At 44.6% G+C, this 20826-nt stretch overlaps 1 protein-coding gene across 8 annotated transcripts in view; it reads left to right on the top strand.

The window, feature by feature from the left end:
- Window positions 1–20826, top strand: part of TNS1 (tensin 1) — a 606988-nt gene that overhangs the window by 300845 nt on the left and 285317 nt on the right. For all 8 annotated transcript variants that reach the window (XM_033945996.1, XM_033945995.1, XM_033945994.1 and 5 more), the window contains one exon: window positions 2686–2724. In XM_033945996.1, the coding sequence (XP_033801887.1) occupies window positions 2686–2724 (39 nt within the window). The remainder of the gene's footprint in view (window positions 1–2685; window positions 2725–20826) is intronic.

Raw genomic sequence — 20826 nt, 5'->3', positions numbered from 1 at the left:
ACTTGTGTATCTGTGTCAAAAGATTTAGCTTAGTGCCCTGTGGTGAGATATTTTAACATTCTTTCATTAGTTAGATGTTTTAGCTCAGACCCATCCAAACATATGTTCTAGCTTGACGTACACACCATATCAAAATGTTGCAGTAGCTCTTAGTGAAGGGATTTAGGCTTAGTATCCTAGAAATGCCTGCTCTGGTTTGGCCTCTGCCTTTCTGTTGGCGTCCTTTAGTGGAATATGCAATGCTTTTGTCCTGAAACAAAGTGTTCTCTATTGGCAGAGGAATATTCTAGCTTAATAACTGGCGGGTCTTCACTCAGTTTTAATTTGATCAGTGTGAATTTGTTTTTATGTAATTTTTTTTAATGAAAAAGGTTTCATATAAGATTATTTCTAAATTTGGATTTATGACACTGGAAATATAAAACACCATCTTGTCAATAGTAGAATGTCATGTTATGTTAATCAGGTTTTCTATTCAGTTCAAGGTCAGATTACATTACAAGAGGTTGGGTCAGTTACCCAGGAAGTTACAGTGGACAATTGCTAATACAGGTAGATCAGTCCAGTTATTAATCCAATTAGGTCATAGTTACAAGTTGAAGTAGATCAGGGGTGTCAAACTCAGGCCCACCAGCCAAATTTGGCCCGCAGGGTAATTAGATTTGGTCCTCTGTTCCTTCCATCCCGGCTTCCTGGTCTCACATTAAAGCAGCCTGCAGAGGATCACTGGTCGGCTATAGCGATCTTAGCAGGCTGCCATAGGCTCAGTAGCATGTTCCCTCCGCCCTGGTCCTGTACGTCAGAGGAGGGGTGGGAACGTGCTGCAGAGGCCAATGGCAGCCTGTTTGGATCGCTGCAGGCTGCTTTAATGTGAGACCGGGATGGAGAGAGGGAATGAACAGAGGGCCAAATCTCAGGCCAAAAGGAAAGATGCCAGACTTCCGGGGGAGAGAAGGGAAACGGAAGGGGAGGACAGAGATGGAAGATGGATGGTTAGCAAGGAGAAAGAAGAAAGAAGGAGACCCTGGCAAGCGAGTTATCAGAAGACAACCAGAGCCTGGGACCAACATGATTTGAATAATGGCCAGACAACAAAAAGGGAGAAAATAATAATTTTATTTTCTGTTTTGTGATTACAATATGCCAGATTTGAAATGTGTATCCTGCCAGAGCTGGTGTTAGACAGCGAGCGTGAACTAGGACCTAAAAGAGAGAGGAAAAGTCTTTTTGATTTATTTTGTTTACATCAGAGAGATGGCGTGGGGTTGAAGAGGTTGTAACCCTATATTTCTACTAAGACTAAGGGGTCCTTTTATTAAGGTGTGCATTTAGCATACCTTAATGAAAGGACCCCTAAGTATCTTAATAAAAAATTTGGCCAGCGACTTAGCCTATGTTTTAGATTTCGTCCCCTTATGTCAGTGATTCCCAAACCTGTCCTGGGGACCCCCAGCCAGTCAGGTTTTCAAGATATCCCTAATGAATATGCATGAGAGAGATTTGCATATAATGGAAGTGTCAGGTATGCAAATCTCTCTCATGCATATTCATTAGGGATATCTTGAAAACCTGACTGGCTGGGGGTCCCCCAGGACAGGTTTGGGAACCACTGCCTTATGTGATTGAGTTTGACACCCCTGAAGTAGGTCATCGTTATGTCCCAGGAGTTGCATTAGACACTTTAGAAATGGACTTTTACAATTACCATTTCAGTTACTTCAGGGTTGGCTCCCTGTCTTGGTATACAAATGCTTTTCAAATGTTTCTGAACCTGAGATAATGTTCTAGAGCAGCGGTTCCCAACCCTGTCCCGGAGGACCCCCAGGCAACTCGGGTTTTCAGGATAGCCCTAATGAATATGCATGGAGCAGATTTGCATGCCTGGTACTAGAGATTGACACGGTGACAAAATTCATCACCGTTCCCGTCCCCGCGGATAACCGCAGAAAACCATCTTCATGTCATTCTTTAAGGAGAGAGGGAAGAATCAGAGTATGAATGGCCACAACCACTGACCCTCAAGCTTTGCTTTGAAGAATGCTGGTGTAGAAGGACTGAGGTTGAAACAGACACTACAGAATGACAGTCTCTGGTATCCAGAGCAGATATTGTGATGTCATAATGCCTCATTCCACCAGTGCCTAAGAGCCAATCACATCAGTGATGTCACAATGGCTTCATTATCCTTGGCTCACATAAGAATCAGAGTATGAATGGCCACAACCACTGACCCGCAAGCTTTGCTTTGAAGAATGCTGGTGTAGAAGGACTGAGGCTGAAATAGACACTAAAAAATGACATGAAGACGGTTTCCCGCGGTTATCCGCGGGGACGGGAACGGTGATGAATTTTGTCACCGTGTCATTCTCTACCTGGTACCTCCATTATATGCAGATCTCTCTCATTCATATTCATTAGGGTTATCCTGAAAACCCGACTGGCCTGGGGGTCCTCTGGGACAGGGTTGGGAACCTCTGTTCTAGAGTCATGAGCTGTAGAAGGATGATGTAGCGTGCAACTCCTTTGTAAGCTGTTCTAGGCTGGTGTCCGAAAGCTGAATCTATAGCCAAACTGAAAGATCGGATGCCCAGTGTATACAAGTATGCTGACCCTTAACTGTACAGAACTTCAGAGAAGATTTGCTGTTCGTTTGATGTTCTAACTTAAGGGCTCTTTGGTTTTCAGGTTCCAACATCCTGCATCCCTCCTTTGAACTATGAGCTGGTGAGTGATGCCTGCCTCTTACTCTTTTCCAAAACTCAGGGCTCCTTTTACTAAGGTGCGCTTGCGTTTTTAGTGCACGCAGGATATTACCGCACGCTATGCGGCTAGAACTAACGCCGGCTCAATGCTGGCGTTAGCGTCTAGCACGCGGGGCATTGTAGCTTGCGCTATTCCGCGCGTTAATGCCCTCATGCAGCTTCGTCAAAGGAGCCCTGAATGTGCTTAATAAATATGTTTAATGTTTATTGGTGGAAGGGACTTACAGCGTTAGGAGAACCCCAGGGGGCCGATGCAGAAAACAATCATGGTCAGCAGCTTGCGAACAAGTTAGCCGGCGACTGAAGCAAAACCAGACCTGGGGTGGGAGCTGCTTATGTGGTGGAAGTCGGTGCACAGGACATTAAAATAAATGTCAAAGCAAGCTATTAGCTACTCCACCCAAATGCGGGGAAGTTTTTGTTAAGGAAGCAGAAGGCGAGGCAACATAGAAGGGCTGGCTCACACTTTATTTTGGGACGGAAAAGCCAATAAGCCCTCCCCAAGCCTCCAGCCCCCCACCCCTCCAAAATAACCCCTGATAATCTGGTCCTAATCCAGTGGCGTACCTAGGGGGGGGGGGCGGGGGGAAGGACCGCCCCAGGTGCACGCCCCAAGGGGGTGCACAGGAGAGAGCTTACGGGGATTAGTCCAATAAAATGGTATTTTTTTATTTCTCATTATTTGTTTTATTTTTATTTGTTAATTTGTAAAGTGGTGATTGTTATGTATCAATTTTTGCAAATTTACATCTACTGTCTTTATATTTTGCACAGTATTAGAGGACATGTGTTACTGTTTTGGTGGTGTTGCATTGTACCCAGGGTCTGGTTTCTTGGCGGTTCAGTTTAACTTTTATCTACATATTTCTATTTTTAGATTGTGATTATTCCATATTGGGCGAGGGTGTATCTCTGTTCTGTGTGTATGAAAAGAACATAGTTTTCAGTTGGCATTGACTGCAGGATCAATTGACTGTGCGGGATCTGGCTTGTTTAGTTTTACAATGCATGTGTTGGTGTTCTAGTGCTCACTGAAGTGTTTAAGATGCTGCCTTTTCCTAGGTACACTCTTGTGCGATATGTGGATTGTTACTAAAAATCATATTTTTCATATAGATGGGGGGGGTCAAAAAATGATGGGCCCTGGGTGCCACATACCCTAGGTACGCCACTGCCCTAATCCCTGGTGTCTACCTGTCTCCCTTGCCCCCGACATTAAAATAAAATCCCTATCCCTCAACCCCGACTCAACTGTACCCCCAACTTAAAAACAAAACAAAGCGCAACAGTCATCTCGGGTGTCTAGTTGCACTTCCCCCATCCACAGACCTCCCGTGACTCTCCTCCCCTCACTCCGCCTTCCCAGGTCTATCTGCAAGAGGCAAAGGCGATGCTTACTTACGCCTGACTCCCACTCTGCTGTCTTGGAAAATGCGTGATATATCCTGGGAAGCACTGAGTGAGGTCAGTCTGGCAAGTAAGAGAATTTGTCCTTTATTTGATATTCTGGGCCGAGACCTGCTCACGCCCACAGCTCTGCCAATACACCTCCCTCATACCATGCATCACCTCTGTTACTCCTGTCCCGGGACACATAGACAGATCTCCAGTACCGAAGACCTGTGCACCTCACTCCTGATCTGCATGCCCCCTAAAGAAGCTTCTTGGTAAACAAATGCAACCAGCTGGCAGAGGGTTACCATATGGCTCCAGTAAAAGGAGGATGGATTTAGACATCCAGGTTTTTCTTCCATTGCTTTCAGTAGAAGTAAAACCCAGATATCTCAATCTGTCCTCTTTTTTCTAGCAAAAAAATAAAACAGAGAGCTACAACCAATAAACAACGGGATTCAAAAGTAAATCTCAAAGATAAGAAAAAGAAATCCCTAAAGAGTATATATCACAGAAAAATACTATAATATCAGAGCAATGTACTCAAATTGCAAAATTAGAAATATTGTACATATTTATTAATTTAAAATTTGCAAAAATATCACAAAATTTTCATAGAATAGCATATACAGAACACCATACAAACACTACAAACAAACTAGACAAGATATAACAACATATAACATATAACAGGCACTATCAAACCAGGCTGGAAAAGGCCACACAAAAAAATCATACAATGACATATAAATATAGCTGTGTTCAAAAGTTCATAAATCACTTAGCTTGAAAATTCAAAGTCTTCCTGGAACAATGTCCACGAGGAATAAAGCAAGCAAGATGATTGTGGACCATCCAGAAAGGAACAAAATCAAAAAACCAACATCCCAAACAGATTAGAGTTCAAATCCAACCTCCATATCACAAAGTGAAGGTGCTAGTGCAAACGTACTGTCAGTAAACAGTATAATAAGTTAGATAATCAAAAAAGTCTCAAACCAAGAGGACAGAGAGCATTTTCAAAGTCTTCACAAGCAGAGGTGAAATGCCATAAAGGCAACCAATCTCCTAACATTACATTACATTACATTAGTGATTTTTATTCCGCTTGTGCCTTGCGGTTCAAAGCGGATTACATAAGAAGAGAGCTGGACATTTCCAGGAGGGTACATGACATTGGAGAATACAGATTGAGGGTATAGACTAATGACAGAGAGAGTGTGTAGACATAATAACAATGGAAGATAAATCAGGTTACATTACTATACATATCAAATATTCTGTTTCCATACGTTGGTAGGCAATCGGTTTCGGTAGGGTGAATTGGTTCCAGGGAATTTTTTATTTTTATTTTTTTTTTATATGTGTATTTTTTGTCGATTGATGGTATGGTGCCAGGGAGTGATCAAACCTGGTTGGTGGAAGAGGAGAGGGAGATTAGGTAGATTGTAAATACTTTTTGAAGAGCAGCGTTTTGATTTCTTTACGGAATGCTTTGAAGTCAGATGTTGAGGTTAACAATCTAGTGATGGAGGGTTCGAGTTTTGCTGCATGCGTTGCTATGAGGTTATCATAAAGCTTTTTTCGATGAGTGCCATTGAGTGGTGGATATGCGAATGGTGTCAGTGTTCTTCTTATTCTGGGTGGAAGGTTACGTTTTAGGCGATCGTTTAGATAGGCAGGTGCGGTACCGTTGAAAACTTTGAAGATTAGACAGTACAGTTTGAATTGAATTCTGGCTTTAATTGGTAGCCAATGAGAGTCTTTTTTCTAGCGCCATATGGTAACCCTAAGCTGGCAGCCATAGTGGTAAATCTAGGGTTACCAGACATCCAGGAACACCCGGACATGTCCTCTTTTTAGAGGACGGTGCGGGTGCCCGGAGGGATTTCTAAAACCCAGCAGTTTGTCCGGGTTTTGGAAATCCCCACCTACAGGGCGTCTGCCCATGCACGGACGTCGATGCGATGACATCATATGTACGCGTGTGATGTCGTTGCATCAATGTCTGTGCATGCACAGATGCCCTCCAGACACGGTCCCAATCTCGGGGAGGTTCGTGTGGGAGTGGAGCAGGGAGCAGATCTGGGTGGAGCTGCAGACAGAATGGGGCGGGGCTGGGGCCAGAACAAGGCAGGACCAGGTAGGTCTGCATGGGTCCAGGGCAGGATTAACCAATAGGCCAAGTAGGCACGCGCCTAGGGCCCAAAATGGTCAGGGGGGGCCTGATTAAGGAGGACATCAACATTGTTTTTTTCCAAACGGCGATGGGCCCCTCCAGCATCGATTGGCAATGCGGCCCCCCCACTATCGACGGAAAGTAAGACAAGCAAGCAACGCGGGTAAGAAAGGCAACGGGAACTGTAATTGTGCAAGCAGTGCTGCTTGCCCAAAGTTTCCCTCTGATGCAGCTTCCTGTTTCCGCCTGGGCGCATGGTGGGGTGGGGCGAGGCAGGGGGCCCAGTGTACTTGTGTGCCTAGGGGCCCTCGACCAATTAATCCTGCCCTCCATGGGTCAGACATCATTTCCAGTCTCCTTAGGCATACACTTCTCCCTCCGTATTCGCTGTGATAGGGGATTAACAGAACCGCAAATAACTTTTTCAAATGTTATTTGCTGTTTTCTATTAAAAACCATCGTGAATATGGTGAAACCGTGAATAGCATGGTGGGAGATCTGGCCTGTTCCTGAAGGAGAGGCAAAGCACGATGAGAAAAGTGCCGTCAATCGGCGATTTTCTCCGTAAACGCTTGGAATCAGCGATTTCTCTATGCAAGCTGATGTAATTTTGGGGGAGGAGCCAGTAAGCTAAAAACCGTGAATAATTGAAACCGCGAATACGGAGGGAGAAGTGTACATGTATTCAGAGTAGAAATCAGTTCACTGCAGCCCTGGATGCTACCTTTCAACCTGGTTCAGATCTAACTTTGACGCCAAACCTCAAATGAGGTTCCTCAGCACTTGGCATTTGCAATCAGGAGCACTTTGATTAACCTCAGGGTAATGGGTCTCTACAGCAAAAAAAGAATTTGCACTTAAGGGAAGAATACCTTCCAAATTTCAAACACAGGATTTATATTCAGAACTTCTAACATACCTGCAGTAGGTGAAAGGAGTGACAAGGACATATATGGTGAGATTGGGATTCATAGCAGGTGGGCGAGGATCCGATCCTGACTCATAAGCCAGCACTCCAGTAGGGAAACAAGGTGGAAAAACACAACAGCTTCCTGCTTAAACCTCAGTGTCCAGGCTAAATTTAACTCTGCATAAGAACGCTTAAGGCATTGAACACATACTGAGCCTTGGAAAGAAGGTTTTCATTTTGGGCTGGGGAACTGAGAAACAGAGAGGTGAAGCTGAAGCCTATACATGGAACATGGGGTTTTCTGTGGGTTCTTGGGGCTGGGAGAGGGGCCACATGCCTGGTTTTTGGCTCCACAAAATCTGGTAACCCTATTTCTAACCCTTCAGACAGATCCCAGAGAAAGTCGCAGTCTGTGATTCCTTTGTATACAGAGAAATTGTTAGGACACGAGTCTGGAAGCCTTTTTGAAGTACTAATCTGAAGACAACTGTGTCAAAGAGGCCTACGTTAGAGAATTAGCGACTGACACGAGGAGAGTGTGGTGCAGGGGTTAAAGCTGTAACCTCAGCACCATGAGAGGTTGTGGGTTCAATTCCCATGCTGCTCCTTGTGACCTTGAGCAAGTCACTTAATTACCCCATTGCCCCAGGTACATTAGATAGATTGTGAGCCCACCGGAACAGACAAGGAAAAATGCTTGAGTACCTGAATACATTCATGTAAATCATTCTGAGCTCACCTGGGACAACAGTATAGAAAACTGAATAAATAAATAAGCAAATTTGTCCCCTCGGGAACTCATTTTCCCATCCCTGCGAGTTCTTTTCCTGTCCCTGCCCCATTTCTGCAAGCTCCGCCCTCATCTCCATAAGCCTCCGACACTTTAAAACCATAAGTAGCAACATTCTAGAGCTCAGATTGTGATGTCATAATGCCTCATTCCACCAATGCCTAAGCTCCGTCCTCATCTGCACAAGCCTCAAACACTTTAGAATCCTAAGTAGCAACATTCTAGAGCTCAGATTGTGATGTCATAATGCCCCATTCCACCAATGCCTAAGCTCCGTCCTCATCTGCACAAGCCTCAAACACTTTAGAATCCTAAGTAGCAACATTCTAGAGCTCAGATTGTGATGTCATAATGCCCCATTCCACCAATGCCTAAGCTCCGTCCTCATCTGCACAAGCCTCAAACACTTTAGAATCCTAAGTAGCAACATTCTAGAGCTCAGATTGTGATGTCATAATGCCTCATTCCACCAATGCCTAAGCTCCGTCCCCATCTGCACAAGCCTCAAACGCTTTAAAATCCTAAGTAGCAACATTCTAGAGCTCAGACTGTGATGTCATAATGCCTCATTCCACCAATGCCTAAGCTCTGTCCTCATCTGCACAAGCCTCAAACACTTTGAAATCCTAAGTAGCAACATTCTAGAGCTCAGATTGTGATGTCATAATGCCTCATTCCACCAATGCCTAAGCTCCGTCCCCATCTGCACAAGCCTCAGACGCTTTAAAATCCTAAGCAGCAACATTCTAGAGCTCAGATTGTGATGTCATAATGCCTCATTCCACCAGCGCCTAAGCTCTGTCATCATCCGCACAAGCTTCAAACACTTTAAAATCTGTGTGGTTAAGGCTGAGCTTACAGGAATGGGGGAAGAGACAGCGACAAAACTCACAGGGACAGGACGGGGAAATTGATTTCCTGCAGGGATGGGGACAAATTTGTCCCCGTGTCATTCTCTAGTCTCAATCTCATCTACATCAGCTTGTTTCACTGAGCTGTACACTCTTAGTCTGAAAGAACAGTTATAGCAATATTCAGACACTAAACTAGACTAAGCAACCAACAATTCATCGTTGCCTAGCTCTGCAGGCTTCTTGGCTCAGTATTTGGTGGAATCTCTTTTCGCAACAGTAAGAGACATAAGTTGTTCAGGAAAAGTGTGGGCCAACTTTGCACAGCAGGAGGGTCCAGGTTTTGTCCACTTATCTTGGCAAGATGGATCAGTCTCTTTCAGGTTGGGTGGGGATTGCAGTCATTTCTTTAAACTGGTTTGGGGCCCGTTGACATCTTATATTACTTCACTATAGTAGGTCTTTGATTATATGTCAATTTTCATTTATTTTCGTATACATCCGGAGAAGGGGGGTTATTATTGTTCTAATTTTGACCTTTGAGTATTTGGGTGGTTGGGGGGAGGATGGGAGGATAGTATTAATCTGAATAGGGTAAGGTTATTGGAAAAGTCTATGTTTAAGTATTGGGGGGGGGGTTAAAATGATTGGTTCTGTACATTTGTAAGTTGTGCTTTATTGACTTATTTTTTGTTATATATTTATGTCTTACGTTTGGAAAATCAATAAAGAATTAAAAAAAAAAAAGTCTTGTCACAGGTCTTCTATTAGATTCAGATCTGGGCTTTGGGACATTTTTTTTAAATAATCTTTATTAATTTTCAGACTTTAGCAGTGCATTACAAATAATATGACAATAAAAATTACATAAAATGCACCATAATACACAAATAGAAAAGAAAAAAACAACCTTTCCTCCCATCCAACTTCCAAATATCAAAATCCTAAACATATTATTTATATAACATTATATTCAAATATTTAATTCTTAAAAATACCCTTCCCTCTCCTCCCCCCACCCTAGGATGTGTAAGGTGATCTAAGCATTTTATCATTACTGTGTACTAACATATGCAGTCAATGGGCTCCATATTTTATTAAATGTACTACCAGATCCCAAACATTCCTCATTCATTCTTTCATATTTATAGGTGTTACATACACTTGTCCTCCAGAATGTGTAATTTAATATGTCATGAGATTTCCAGTTTCTCGTGATCATTTGGACAGCTATTGCTGTCAAGATCAATAAAAGACGGCTTTTGTATTTATCCAACACAGGCTTTACTTGCAGCAATGTACCACAAATTATGGCTTCATATGATAAAGGAAGAGATGGTTCTAATATAAGATTAATTTGTCCCCAAATTGACCTCCAAAAACTAAGTATCACTGGACAAAAATATAACAGATGATCCAATGTTCCTATATTAATATGACAATGCCAACATCTATTAGATTTTGAATGATCAAGTTTTTGTAATCGAACTGGGGTCCAAAAATTCCTCTGCAACAAAAATAACCAAGTTTGTCTCATAGATGCTGACGCTGTACATCTTAACCTCCAAGACCAAATTCGGGGCCATCGAGAAGCAGAAATAACTTTGGGACATTCTGTTCTTCACTTGCTTTGTGTTAAAAAGTGAAACTTCTCCCTAGTCCCGGGTTTATGGCAAGTTTGATTCAAAATTTGATGAATCGCTTCGCCATACTTCCAAGCGATGAGCAGAGCTATTTTTCCTCCAGGATCCCTCTTCACTTTGCATCTTTCATCTTTCCCCCAATCTTCAAAGGCTTCTCTGTCATTTCCACAACATAATGCTGCCACCTCTGTGCTTTCTATTAGGGATGGGGCCTACATGACACATATTGCTTAACATTGGAGCAAGGGATTCCATTTTGGTCTCATCAGACTACGAAACCTTCTCTCTGTTTCTTTTAAAATACCGTCTGTCACATCATGTGGCTTTTCTTGCTCTCTCCCATACCAGTATGGCATCTTTTGACGGTCGACTCCAACCGGTTCCTGCTCAGGTGTCGTATTGTTACATCTGTTTCACACACCCGACTGTAACTCTTTGCATGTTATATATGTTATTCAGTGTCCCTGTGACTTATTATATATAGGCAAGGCAATAAAGAAGTGTTAAGACTAAAAGGGTTTGAGTATAGAAGTTGTATTGTTAGACATATAGGGGCTCATAATCAAAACAAAAATATGTCTAAAAACCTGCCCAAGTCGGCACTTGGATGACCTAAAAGACAGGTCAATAACCTAACTAAACTAACCCACGAGGTGTATAGTCAAAATATAATGCAAAGGAATATATAACTCCCACTTATTCAGAGAAGTGCACTCACTATCTAACTTAATTATTTATCTATCTCAATCTAATTATTTATATATATATATATATACACGGGAAAAAGCCTCAGAAATGGAACCTACGCGCAGTCACAGACTGAAAAGATCAGCGTAGTTGCTATGCTCCTTGCTCCAGTCATCGGCCACAAAAAACCTGTTAATTTTTTAATATATTTTTTCAATATTATTCACTTAATGTGCCATAAAATATGTTAACTTAATCATAATATATTAAAATACTTTTTGTCATTTTTTCTATGTTTCCTTTCTTATCGTGTGCACAACTCCATTTCAACTGAAAAAAGTGACTAGAATATTACTTAACTTAATGTTTGATCCTAAAAAATGCCTCTTTTAAAGATGCCAACGCGGCCAGCTTTAAACCGCTGCTTCAGGGCCGGATTCGTAGGCATTACACATTTTTCACTGCACTAGTCTGTCAACCGTTTTCAGACAGGTGCCAATAATCGAAATAGGTTTTTAGACATATCCAGAGATCTCCAGAGAGGCCTCTGAATCCCACTGGGCTCCCAGAGCTGAAAGGGGCATTTTTGAAGGAGTGGTGAGGGCGGGATGTGGGCCGACCTACACTTAGTCGTACCGCAGGGATAATCAAAAGTTTTACGAGGCTGTGACTTAGACCAGTGTTCTTCAACCTTTTTACACCCGTGGACCGGCAGAAATAAAAGAATTATTTTGTGGACCGGCAACCTACTGGGACTAAAATTAAAAAACCCCGTTTACGCCCCATCTCCACGAGCTCGGTCCCCGCAAACCATCTGATCCCATCTGCACAAGCCGCAATTATGATTTTATATTGAACGTTTTTTATTGAAGTATAAAAAGAAACAATATTCTGAACAATTGTGATTTTATAAATACAAATATACAGAGCACGGACCAACAAAACCCCTGTCTCTCCTCCCCTTCACATATATCCCCTCTACTATCAAGAAAACTGAACAAGCCAAGTTATTATAGAATGCTACATAGAAATATCATGCTAACAGAATACTGCAGTCCCCAGTTATGTCTCTAGCAGGATATATAATTCAAATCTGATATATTCTAATGACAAAATAGAAATAAAATTATTTTTTTTTCTACCTTTTGTTGTCTCTGGTTTCTGCTTTCATCTTCTTTCACTCTTTTCCTTCCAGCATCTGCCCGTTCCATCCAATGTCTGCCCTCTCCCCCTTCCATATGTATCTGACTTCTTTCTATGCCCCTCTTCCTTGTCCATCCTCCTCTCTCCTTTTTACATCATTCATTCCAGCTTCACTGCCTTCTTCATTTTTATCTCTCCTACACCAGATCTAGCATCTTTATCCCTCTCTCATTTCTCTGCTGACCCCCTTTCCAGCATCAATGTCTCTCTACTTTCTCATTCCTCTCTCTCCCCTTTCTCTCATCTGATCTCTCCATTCCACCCTGACCCCCTTCCCCTCCTGTAATCTCCCTGCCAGCTGTTTCCTTCCTTTTTCTTTCTCCCTACCCTCCTTCCTTTTTTTCCTTCTCCCTTCCCTCCTCCCTCTATCCAACATTAACTCTCTTCCCATCCCTTTCCCTCCTCCCTCCCAGCATCAACTCTCCTTCTTCTCCCTTCCCTCCTCCCTCTATCCAACATTAACTCTCTTCCTATCCCTTTCCCTCCTCCCCTCCCAGCAGCATCTCTCCTTCTCCCTTCCCTCCTCCTTCTATCCAACAGTAACTCTCTTCCCATCCCTTTCCCTCCTCCCCTCCCAGCAGCATCACTCCTTCTCCCTTCCCTCCTCCCTCTATCCAACAGTAACTCTCTTCCCATCCCTTTCCCTCCTCCCCTCCCAGCAGCACCTCTCCTTCTTCTCCCTTCCCTCCTCCCTCTATCCAACATTAACTCTCTTCCCATACCTTTCCCTCCTCCCCTCCCAGCAGCATCTCTCCTTCTTCTCCCTTCCCTCCTTCCTCTATCCAACAGTAACTCTCTTCCCATCCCTTTCCCTCCTCCCCTCCCAGCAGCATCTCTCCTTCTTCTCCCTTTCCTCCTCCCTCTATCCAACATTAACTCTCTTCCCATCCCTTTCCCTCCTCCCCTTCCAGCAGCATCTCTCCTTCTTCTCCCTTCCCTCCTCCCTCTATCCAACATTAACTCTCTTCCCATCCCTTTCCCTCCTCCCCTCCCAGCAGCATCTCTCCTTCTAACTCCCTTCAAGTCCAGTAACAGCTCTCCCTTTTCCAGACCTTCCCAGCCTCCTACAGTGGCTTCCTTCCCTTCCAGCAGCTCTCGGTACTTGCCTGCAGGAAGTTGCCGGTAAATCACTGCCCTGGCAAATTGGAGAGCTGGTGGGAGGGGAGACAGCCACTGTGAAGGCTCCCCAGGATCTTGTTCGCACACGCTGACCATCTCCCTCCACCTGCACCTGAATCTGCAGCTCTCTCCGGTCTAATCGCAACTTCCCCCGCGGCCCTCTTCAGCAACTCGGTTGGGGTGGCGATCAAGACACGCTGCCGACGTCGGGACCTCCACTCTCTGAGTCCCGCCTATTTTGTTTCAACTTCCTGTTTCCGAACAGGCGAGACTCACAGAGGGAAGGCCCCGACGTTGGCAGCCTATCTTGATCGCCTGAGGCTGGGAGGAACATTAATCAGCAGGAACCGCAGTCGGCAGGAAATTTACCTGCCGACTTGATCTCGCCAGCCCTGCGCGGACCGGCAGAAGTTTTCTGCGGACCGACACCGGTCCGCGGACCGGCGGTTGAAGAACTGTGACTTAGACGATGTAAAACTAGGCCCAAGGATCAGATTCTTAACTAGGTCTAAGGGCCAGATTCTGTATAGGACACCTGGTCTCAGAAGCCGACTAAGCGGCTTTTGAGATTCACACACAGGCATCCTATATAGAATCAACACAATTCTCTAACTGGCGTCTATGTCATTAGCATTGGTTAGAGAATCGGGTTGCCGCTGAGCTGATCGCAGCAAGGGAATTTCCCTGCCACAATTAGTTTAGTGGCTGTGGCAGGGAACTCGTCCTCCCTGTGAAGACTACCGGCAGGATGGATGCCCAGTCCCTCCTGCTGCCACCCCCAAGACATCCCCCAATAGGAGGGTTGCTAAGTTCCTACTGCAGGAAGCCCTCACCCTCCCTAAGATCATCAGCAGGAGGGATGTCCACTCCTACGGGAGTGGCCTAAGGGATATGGCCATTCGGAGTCTTAGGCTATGCCCAGCGCATCCCAGAATGCACTAGCCGACAGGCCTAAGATTCTGGTTGGCCCAGGTGCCTAAGACCCCTCTTATGGGAGGGGCCTTAAGTGCCTGAGCCAATCAGGGCCTTAGGCCCCTCCCGGGTGCATCCCATGAGGGATCTCTATTGCTGGCCAAATTACAAAAGGTAATGGGTCTGGTGAGCTTGGGGGAGGGTCGGACAACATGCCCTTCAATGGGTGGGGGGGGGTACAGCAGGAGGGACAGAGCATCCATCCTGCCGATGATCTTAGTGGGGTAGGGAGTTCCAGCAGGAAGGACTTGGCCTATGGATGTTCCTGTGGGGTAGCAGCAAGAGGAATTGGGCACTCCTCCTGCCGCAGACATTCAGGGTGGGGGGCTGGCTTCGGAGGTTCTGACAGGAGGGACTGGGCATCCCAAGTCTACAAGATCTTGTTCTGGGCTTTTGGGACTTGGACAAATTTTTGGTCGAGAATGTGGTATAAATATAGACATAGTAGAGCTCTGGGTGATTAAAAGCCTGGAGGTACAGGTAGATGATTTTTGGGAAAAAAAAAACTCCCCCAAAACATTTTGGATGTATTTTTCGAGAATGGACATTTTGCCGCTGCCAACTTTGAGCAACCAGCACCCCCCCGTGCAAATCGCACTTAGACGTTTCTTTTGATTATGCCCCTCATAACATCTACTACTAATCATTTGTATAGTTCCACTAGATATATGCACTACGGTACATCCAAACACAGAAGAGACAGTTGCTGCTCAAAAGAGCTTTCTGTAGGATAATTAATGCTATAACAATTAGCTTTCAGGGCTTTGGCTCGCTAGTTTGTGTCTATGGGGAGAAAAGCACTGATTACCCAAACCCAAAGGCTCACACTTTTTGGTTGCCTTTGCAAACAGATCAGGAAGGACAAAGACCTGGCAAATACAGTCTTTATTACTAAAAATAGAAAATGCAAAGAAATATGTAACAGCAGCCTAAGACAACGTACTGAGTAAAGATAAATACAATTGCTTAAACAATTGGAAATACTGGTATGAAAGAACACTGAACACATGCACAAATAGTAATTCTGTGATACAGACTATGCATAAGAAACTGAACTAATCCCCAAATCCCATAAACCTACCCAAGGCAAGATAAATGCCTTGTATCTCTCTACCCAGCTGAACAATAGAAGAAGGGTATGCCTGCTCACCATAGAAAAGGAGGGGCTTCTCCATCGGCAGATGCTTTTTCTCTCCCGGGCAGTGAGCCAGCCCCTTCTGTGGGTTTTAGACTGATCACAGCACGCCACAGGTATCAGTTCTTGGAATGATGGAAGCCAGCACCAACAGCTGTCAGTCCTTTCGAACATAAGACTAGCCTTACTGGGTCAGACCAATAGTCCATCAAGCCCAGTAGCCCGTTTTCATGATGGCCAATCCAGGTCCCTAGTACCTGGCCAAAACCCAAAGAGTAGCAACAGTCCATTCAGAATCCTAAAGAATAGCAAGATTCCAGAACCCCAAAGAGTAATAAAAGATTCCGGAACCCCAAAGAGTAATAAAAGATTCCAGAACCCCAAAGAGTAATAAAAGATTCCGGAACCCCAAAGAGTAATAAAAGATTCCAGAACCCCAAAGAGTAATAAAAGATTCCGGAACCCCAAAGAGTAATAAAAGATTCCAGAACCCCAAAGAGTAGCTACCGATCCAGGGCAAGCAGAGGCTTCCCCATGTCTTTCTCAATAATAGACTATGGACTTTTCTTCCAGGAACTTATCCAAACCTTTCTTAAAACCAGCTACGCTATCTGCTCTTACCACAACCTCTGGCAACACATTTCAGAGCTTAACTATTCTCTGAGTGGAAAAATTTCCTCCCATTGGTTTTAGAAGTATTTCCCTGTATCTTTGAGAGTCCCCTAGTCTTTGTAATTTTTGACGGAGTGACAGTCTCACTCTTTTTCTCTCTAGAGCAGCAAAGCACAAGGAGACTCTTCCCTGGAACCTGGTTTCAGGGCAGCCCAGAAAGGCACATCAGTCTAAACAAAGGTTCTTCCCCAGACTGCCTTAGTCTCTTCACTCCAACTCCAATCTTCTCTCCAGCACCCAGCTTGCTGTTACCTCTAGCTCCTCACCATCTCTCTACCTAATCCTTGAAGAAACTCTTTTGTTATTCTTTCTTCTCCTTCCCGCCACTGATGTCTCTGGCTAATCGTTGTCTTGGTCACCAGGGCATTCTCTGGTCACATACCAAACTCCTGAAGTCTCTGGCCAATGTCCGATGTCACCATAAATCAGCCTAGAGAGATAAGGGTGCTGATCACTTGTTACAGTTCTGGGATCTCTTAGAGAGAGAGCAAGAGATAATGGTTACTGTGGATGGGCAGACTGGATGGGCCATTTGGCTTAATCTTCCATTATGTTTCTATGAGATAGAGACTTTCTTATTTCAAATTCCTCTGGAAGTGAGAGGCCTCACAAGGTAAGCTGGCTTGGCTGACAGACAAACAGCATGAAAAATTCTAAGATGTGCCAAGGGTTCTAAAGGAACTAAGTCAGGAAATAGCGGGCGCAATCCAGCATGTTTGCAACCTATCCTTGAAAACTGGAGAGGTACCAGAGGACTGGAAACTGGCGAATGTCACACCTATCTTTAAGAAGGGATCGAGAGGTGACCCCGGGAACTACAGGCCGGTGAGCCTGACTTCAGTTATAGGGAAGATGGTGGAAGCAATGATCAAGGACAGCATTTGCGAGCACATCGAGAAAAATGGCCTACTGCGGACAAGCCAGCATGGATTCTGTAAGGGAAGGTCGTGCCTGACAAACCTTCTGTACTTCTTTGAGGGAATAAGCAGTCAGGTGGACAAAGGGGAACCCATAGACATCATTTACCTCGATTTTCAAAAGGCCTTTGACAAGGTGCCACATGAAAGGCTGCTTAGGAAGCTGTGGAACCACGGGGTGGGCGGGGATGTACACAGATGGATCAAGCACTGGCTGTCAGGTAGACTACAGAGGGTCGGAGTAAAGGGCCAATATTCTGACTGGCGGGGAGTCACAAGCGGTGTGCCGCAGGGATCGGTGCTGGGGCCGCTACTCTTCAACACTATCAATGACCTGGAAACAGAGGCAAAGTGTGAGGTTATAAAATTTGCAGACGATACCAAGCTCTGCGCCAGAGTTAAGACCAGGGAGGAGTGTGAGGAACTGCAAAGGGACCTTGATAAGCTGGAGGACTGGGCAAACAAATGGCAAATGTGCTTTAACGTAGATAAATGCAAGGTCATGCACATAGGGAAAAAGAACCCGTTGTTTGAGTATAAAATGGGGGGGAGATTGCTGGAAGACACCGGACTTGAGAGAGATTTGGGTGTGCTAGTGGATCCATCCATGAAACCATCCGCACAGTGTGCAGCAGCCTCGAAGAAAGCCAACAGGATGCTGGGCATCATCAAGAGGGGCATATCAACCAGGACGCGGGAAGTCATCATGCCGCTGTATCGAGCGATGGTGCACCCACATCTGGAATACTGCGTTCAATATTGGTCGCTGCACCTCAAGAAGGACATGGCAGTTCTTGAGAGAGTCCAAAGGAGGGCAACGAAACTGGTAAGAGGGCTGGAAAACTTCCCATATGCTAAGAGGCTGGATAAACTGGGGCTCTTCTCTCTGGAAAAAAGGAGGCTCAGGGGGGATATGATAGAGACCTTCAAAATACTTAGGGGCATAGAGAGGGTGGACAGGGACAGGTTCTTCAGACTAAAAGGGACGACAGGTACGAGGGGGCACTCAGAGAAACTGAAGGGAGATAGGTTCAAATCAAATGCAAGGAAGTTTTTCTTCACCCAAAGGGTCGTGGACAAATGGAATGCGCTCCCGGAGGAAGTGATCCGGCAGAGTACAGTACAGGGATTCAAACAGGGATTGGACAGATTCCTGAGGGAAAAGGGGATCGTGGGGTACTGAGGGAGGTGCTGGGGTGTTGCATAAGTATAGACAGCTCACCAGGTCGTGCAGGTGCAAGGCCGGAGGGTTAGGACATTGATGGGAAGATAGGACTTCGATGAGAAACCTAGGGGGCAAGGGGGCCCCTTCTGGTGATTAAGGCAGGTCATGACCTGTTGGGCCGCCGTGGGGGCGGACTGCTGGGCGGGATGGACCTCTGGTCTGACCCGGCAGAGGCACTGCTTATGCTTATGCTTATGCTGGCAGAAGTGAAAATGATTCTTGGCATCACGAGACCCAAAAGCCTAAGATGGTATAGTGCATGTATAGCCCTACATTACAATCTAGTCAAGACAGACAAACTGTACAAGAAGATGCATCAATACACTATGCTCAGGTGGGGGAATTACAGAGGGAACAACATGACACATATTGGTGCTTAGAAGGTGGGTTGGAGTTATGAATTGAAAGCAGCTTCAAAGAAGTAGGCTTTGAGTCTAGATTTGAATACTTGATAAAAGGACCTATGTTCCAAAACCTCTGGTAAGTCCAAAACAAACTTTGGATTTGAATACTGCCAGTCAGAGCTTGATGTACTGAGTCAGGCAGTTTGTGCCAGGCATATGGTACAGAAGTTGCACCAAATTACAGTTTCTTGTGGTAAAGACACCCCACAAAAATTGGAGGGGTGGTTAGGTTTGTCTAGAAAAACCTAGGGCTCTTTTTACGAAGTTGTGTTAGGGCAGAATGGCGCGTGCTAAAATTCCCCACACGCTAGCCGCCACCACCTCCTCTTGAGCAGGCGGTAGTTTTTCGGTTAGCGCCTGCTAATCCGGTGCGTGCGTTAAAAATGCTAGCGTACCTTTGTAAAAGGAGCCCCTAAAGATGGAAAACCTGTGAATTGAAGTTGTTCCCATGAATTGGATGATGCTTGATCAGAAAATAATTTTTAAAAATGATTAAATAATAAAAACGATAACCCCTGCACTGGTGAGATGCACTCAGTAGCGAAAGTGCATCTCACCAGAGCAGGAGTTATCGTTTTTAATATTTAATCCACAAGCCTGTTTATAGGACCTACAGGGACCCCTGAGGAAGACAGTAGTGTTGAACCATGAACTGTGTTGGGTGCAGATGTTTCCAGCGGTTTAGGCCCTAGACGTTTTTATGTGGATTATCTATTTGCTCTCATAAAGCCTTCAACATGGACATCACCTCTCCACAGGTAAATGTTCTGACAATTACAGGAATTCTATGAGCATTTATCTCACCGACCCAATCTAAAAACCTCTAGTGCCTTTTAGTAAAAGGAGCCCTTAATGCTGTTGAGGGAGAAACAGCAATAAATCTGTGAATTCAGCATGGTGGCGCCATAAGGGTTGAACTCAGAATTAGATTTAAGAACCTTTTTATGAAAATATCTCTGCTAGTTTCTAGCAACCCCTTCCTTTCATGCATCTTTTAATTAGATGGGATGGGATCCTTATGATTAAGCTTTTACAAGAGGCATTTTTATACACTTTCCTGCCAAAATTCAAACTGGTGGACTGCCCTGTTCCCACTCAGGTCATTGAACCCACTATTTCCAAAGTCACACTTCAGACTTCACAGCATATCCTGAAGAAAGCCACAGCATGGTGGCTGAAACGTCGGTTTCTACCTGACAAAGACGCAGCAAGACCCGGAAACCTGCAACAAGCACAATGCCAGCTGCGGAAACCTTGAAAGATCATCTAACCCACAGGGAGAACATCTTTAAACCTACCAGAGACCTTTTCCATTCTTAAGAGAGACAACATCTATGGAGAAATTCAAATCCTTCCTTAAAACGTTCCTTTTTAAAGATGCTTTCCAAGTTTGACTGTCCTTGTAAGGATTTTATAAACTTCAGTTGGACTGCCCTGCCCTTTTGTATTTTCCTGTGCTTCTCTCTTGCCTTTATTTACATTGTAGTTCTCCCTTTTTCCTCTCATTTCCGTATGTCCTTTGGACTTATTTTTCTGTCATCTTAACTGATGATGTCATTTCTTTGTTACTATTACAACATAAGAACATAAGAATTGCCGCTGCTGGCTCCCAGGTCAAAGACCAGTGCTCCCCCCTTGATTTTATTGTACAACCACCTTGAAATATTTGATAAGGCGGTATAACAAATTTTTAATACACTTGGAAACTTTCACAACAAAATTCAAATTTCTGACCAACTGACTTTCCCACCAAAATTCAAATTGGTGAACTGCTCTGTTCCCAATCAGGTCAGTGAACCCACTATTTCCAAAGTCACCCTGCAGACTTCAGAGCATACCCTGAAGAAAGCCACAGCATGGTGGCTGAAACGTCGGTTTCTACCTGACAAAGACGCAGCGAGACCCAGAAACCTGCAACAAGCACAATGCCAGCTGCGGAAATCCTGAAAGAACATCCGGTACAAT

Source organism: Geotrypetes seraphini, chromosome 5 (genome assembly GCF_902459505.1).
Source record: "Geotrypetes seraphini chromosome 5, aGeoSer1.1, whole genome shotgun sequence".
NCBI classification, from domain to species: Eukaryota; Metazoa; Chordata; class Amphibia; order Gymnophiona; family Dermophiidae; genus Geotrypetes; species Geotrypetes seraphini.
The sequence above is the reverse complement of the archived record's forward strand: the minus strand, read 5'-3'. Positions and strand labels throughout refer to the sequence as shown.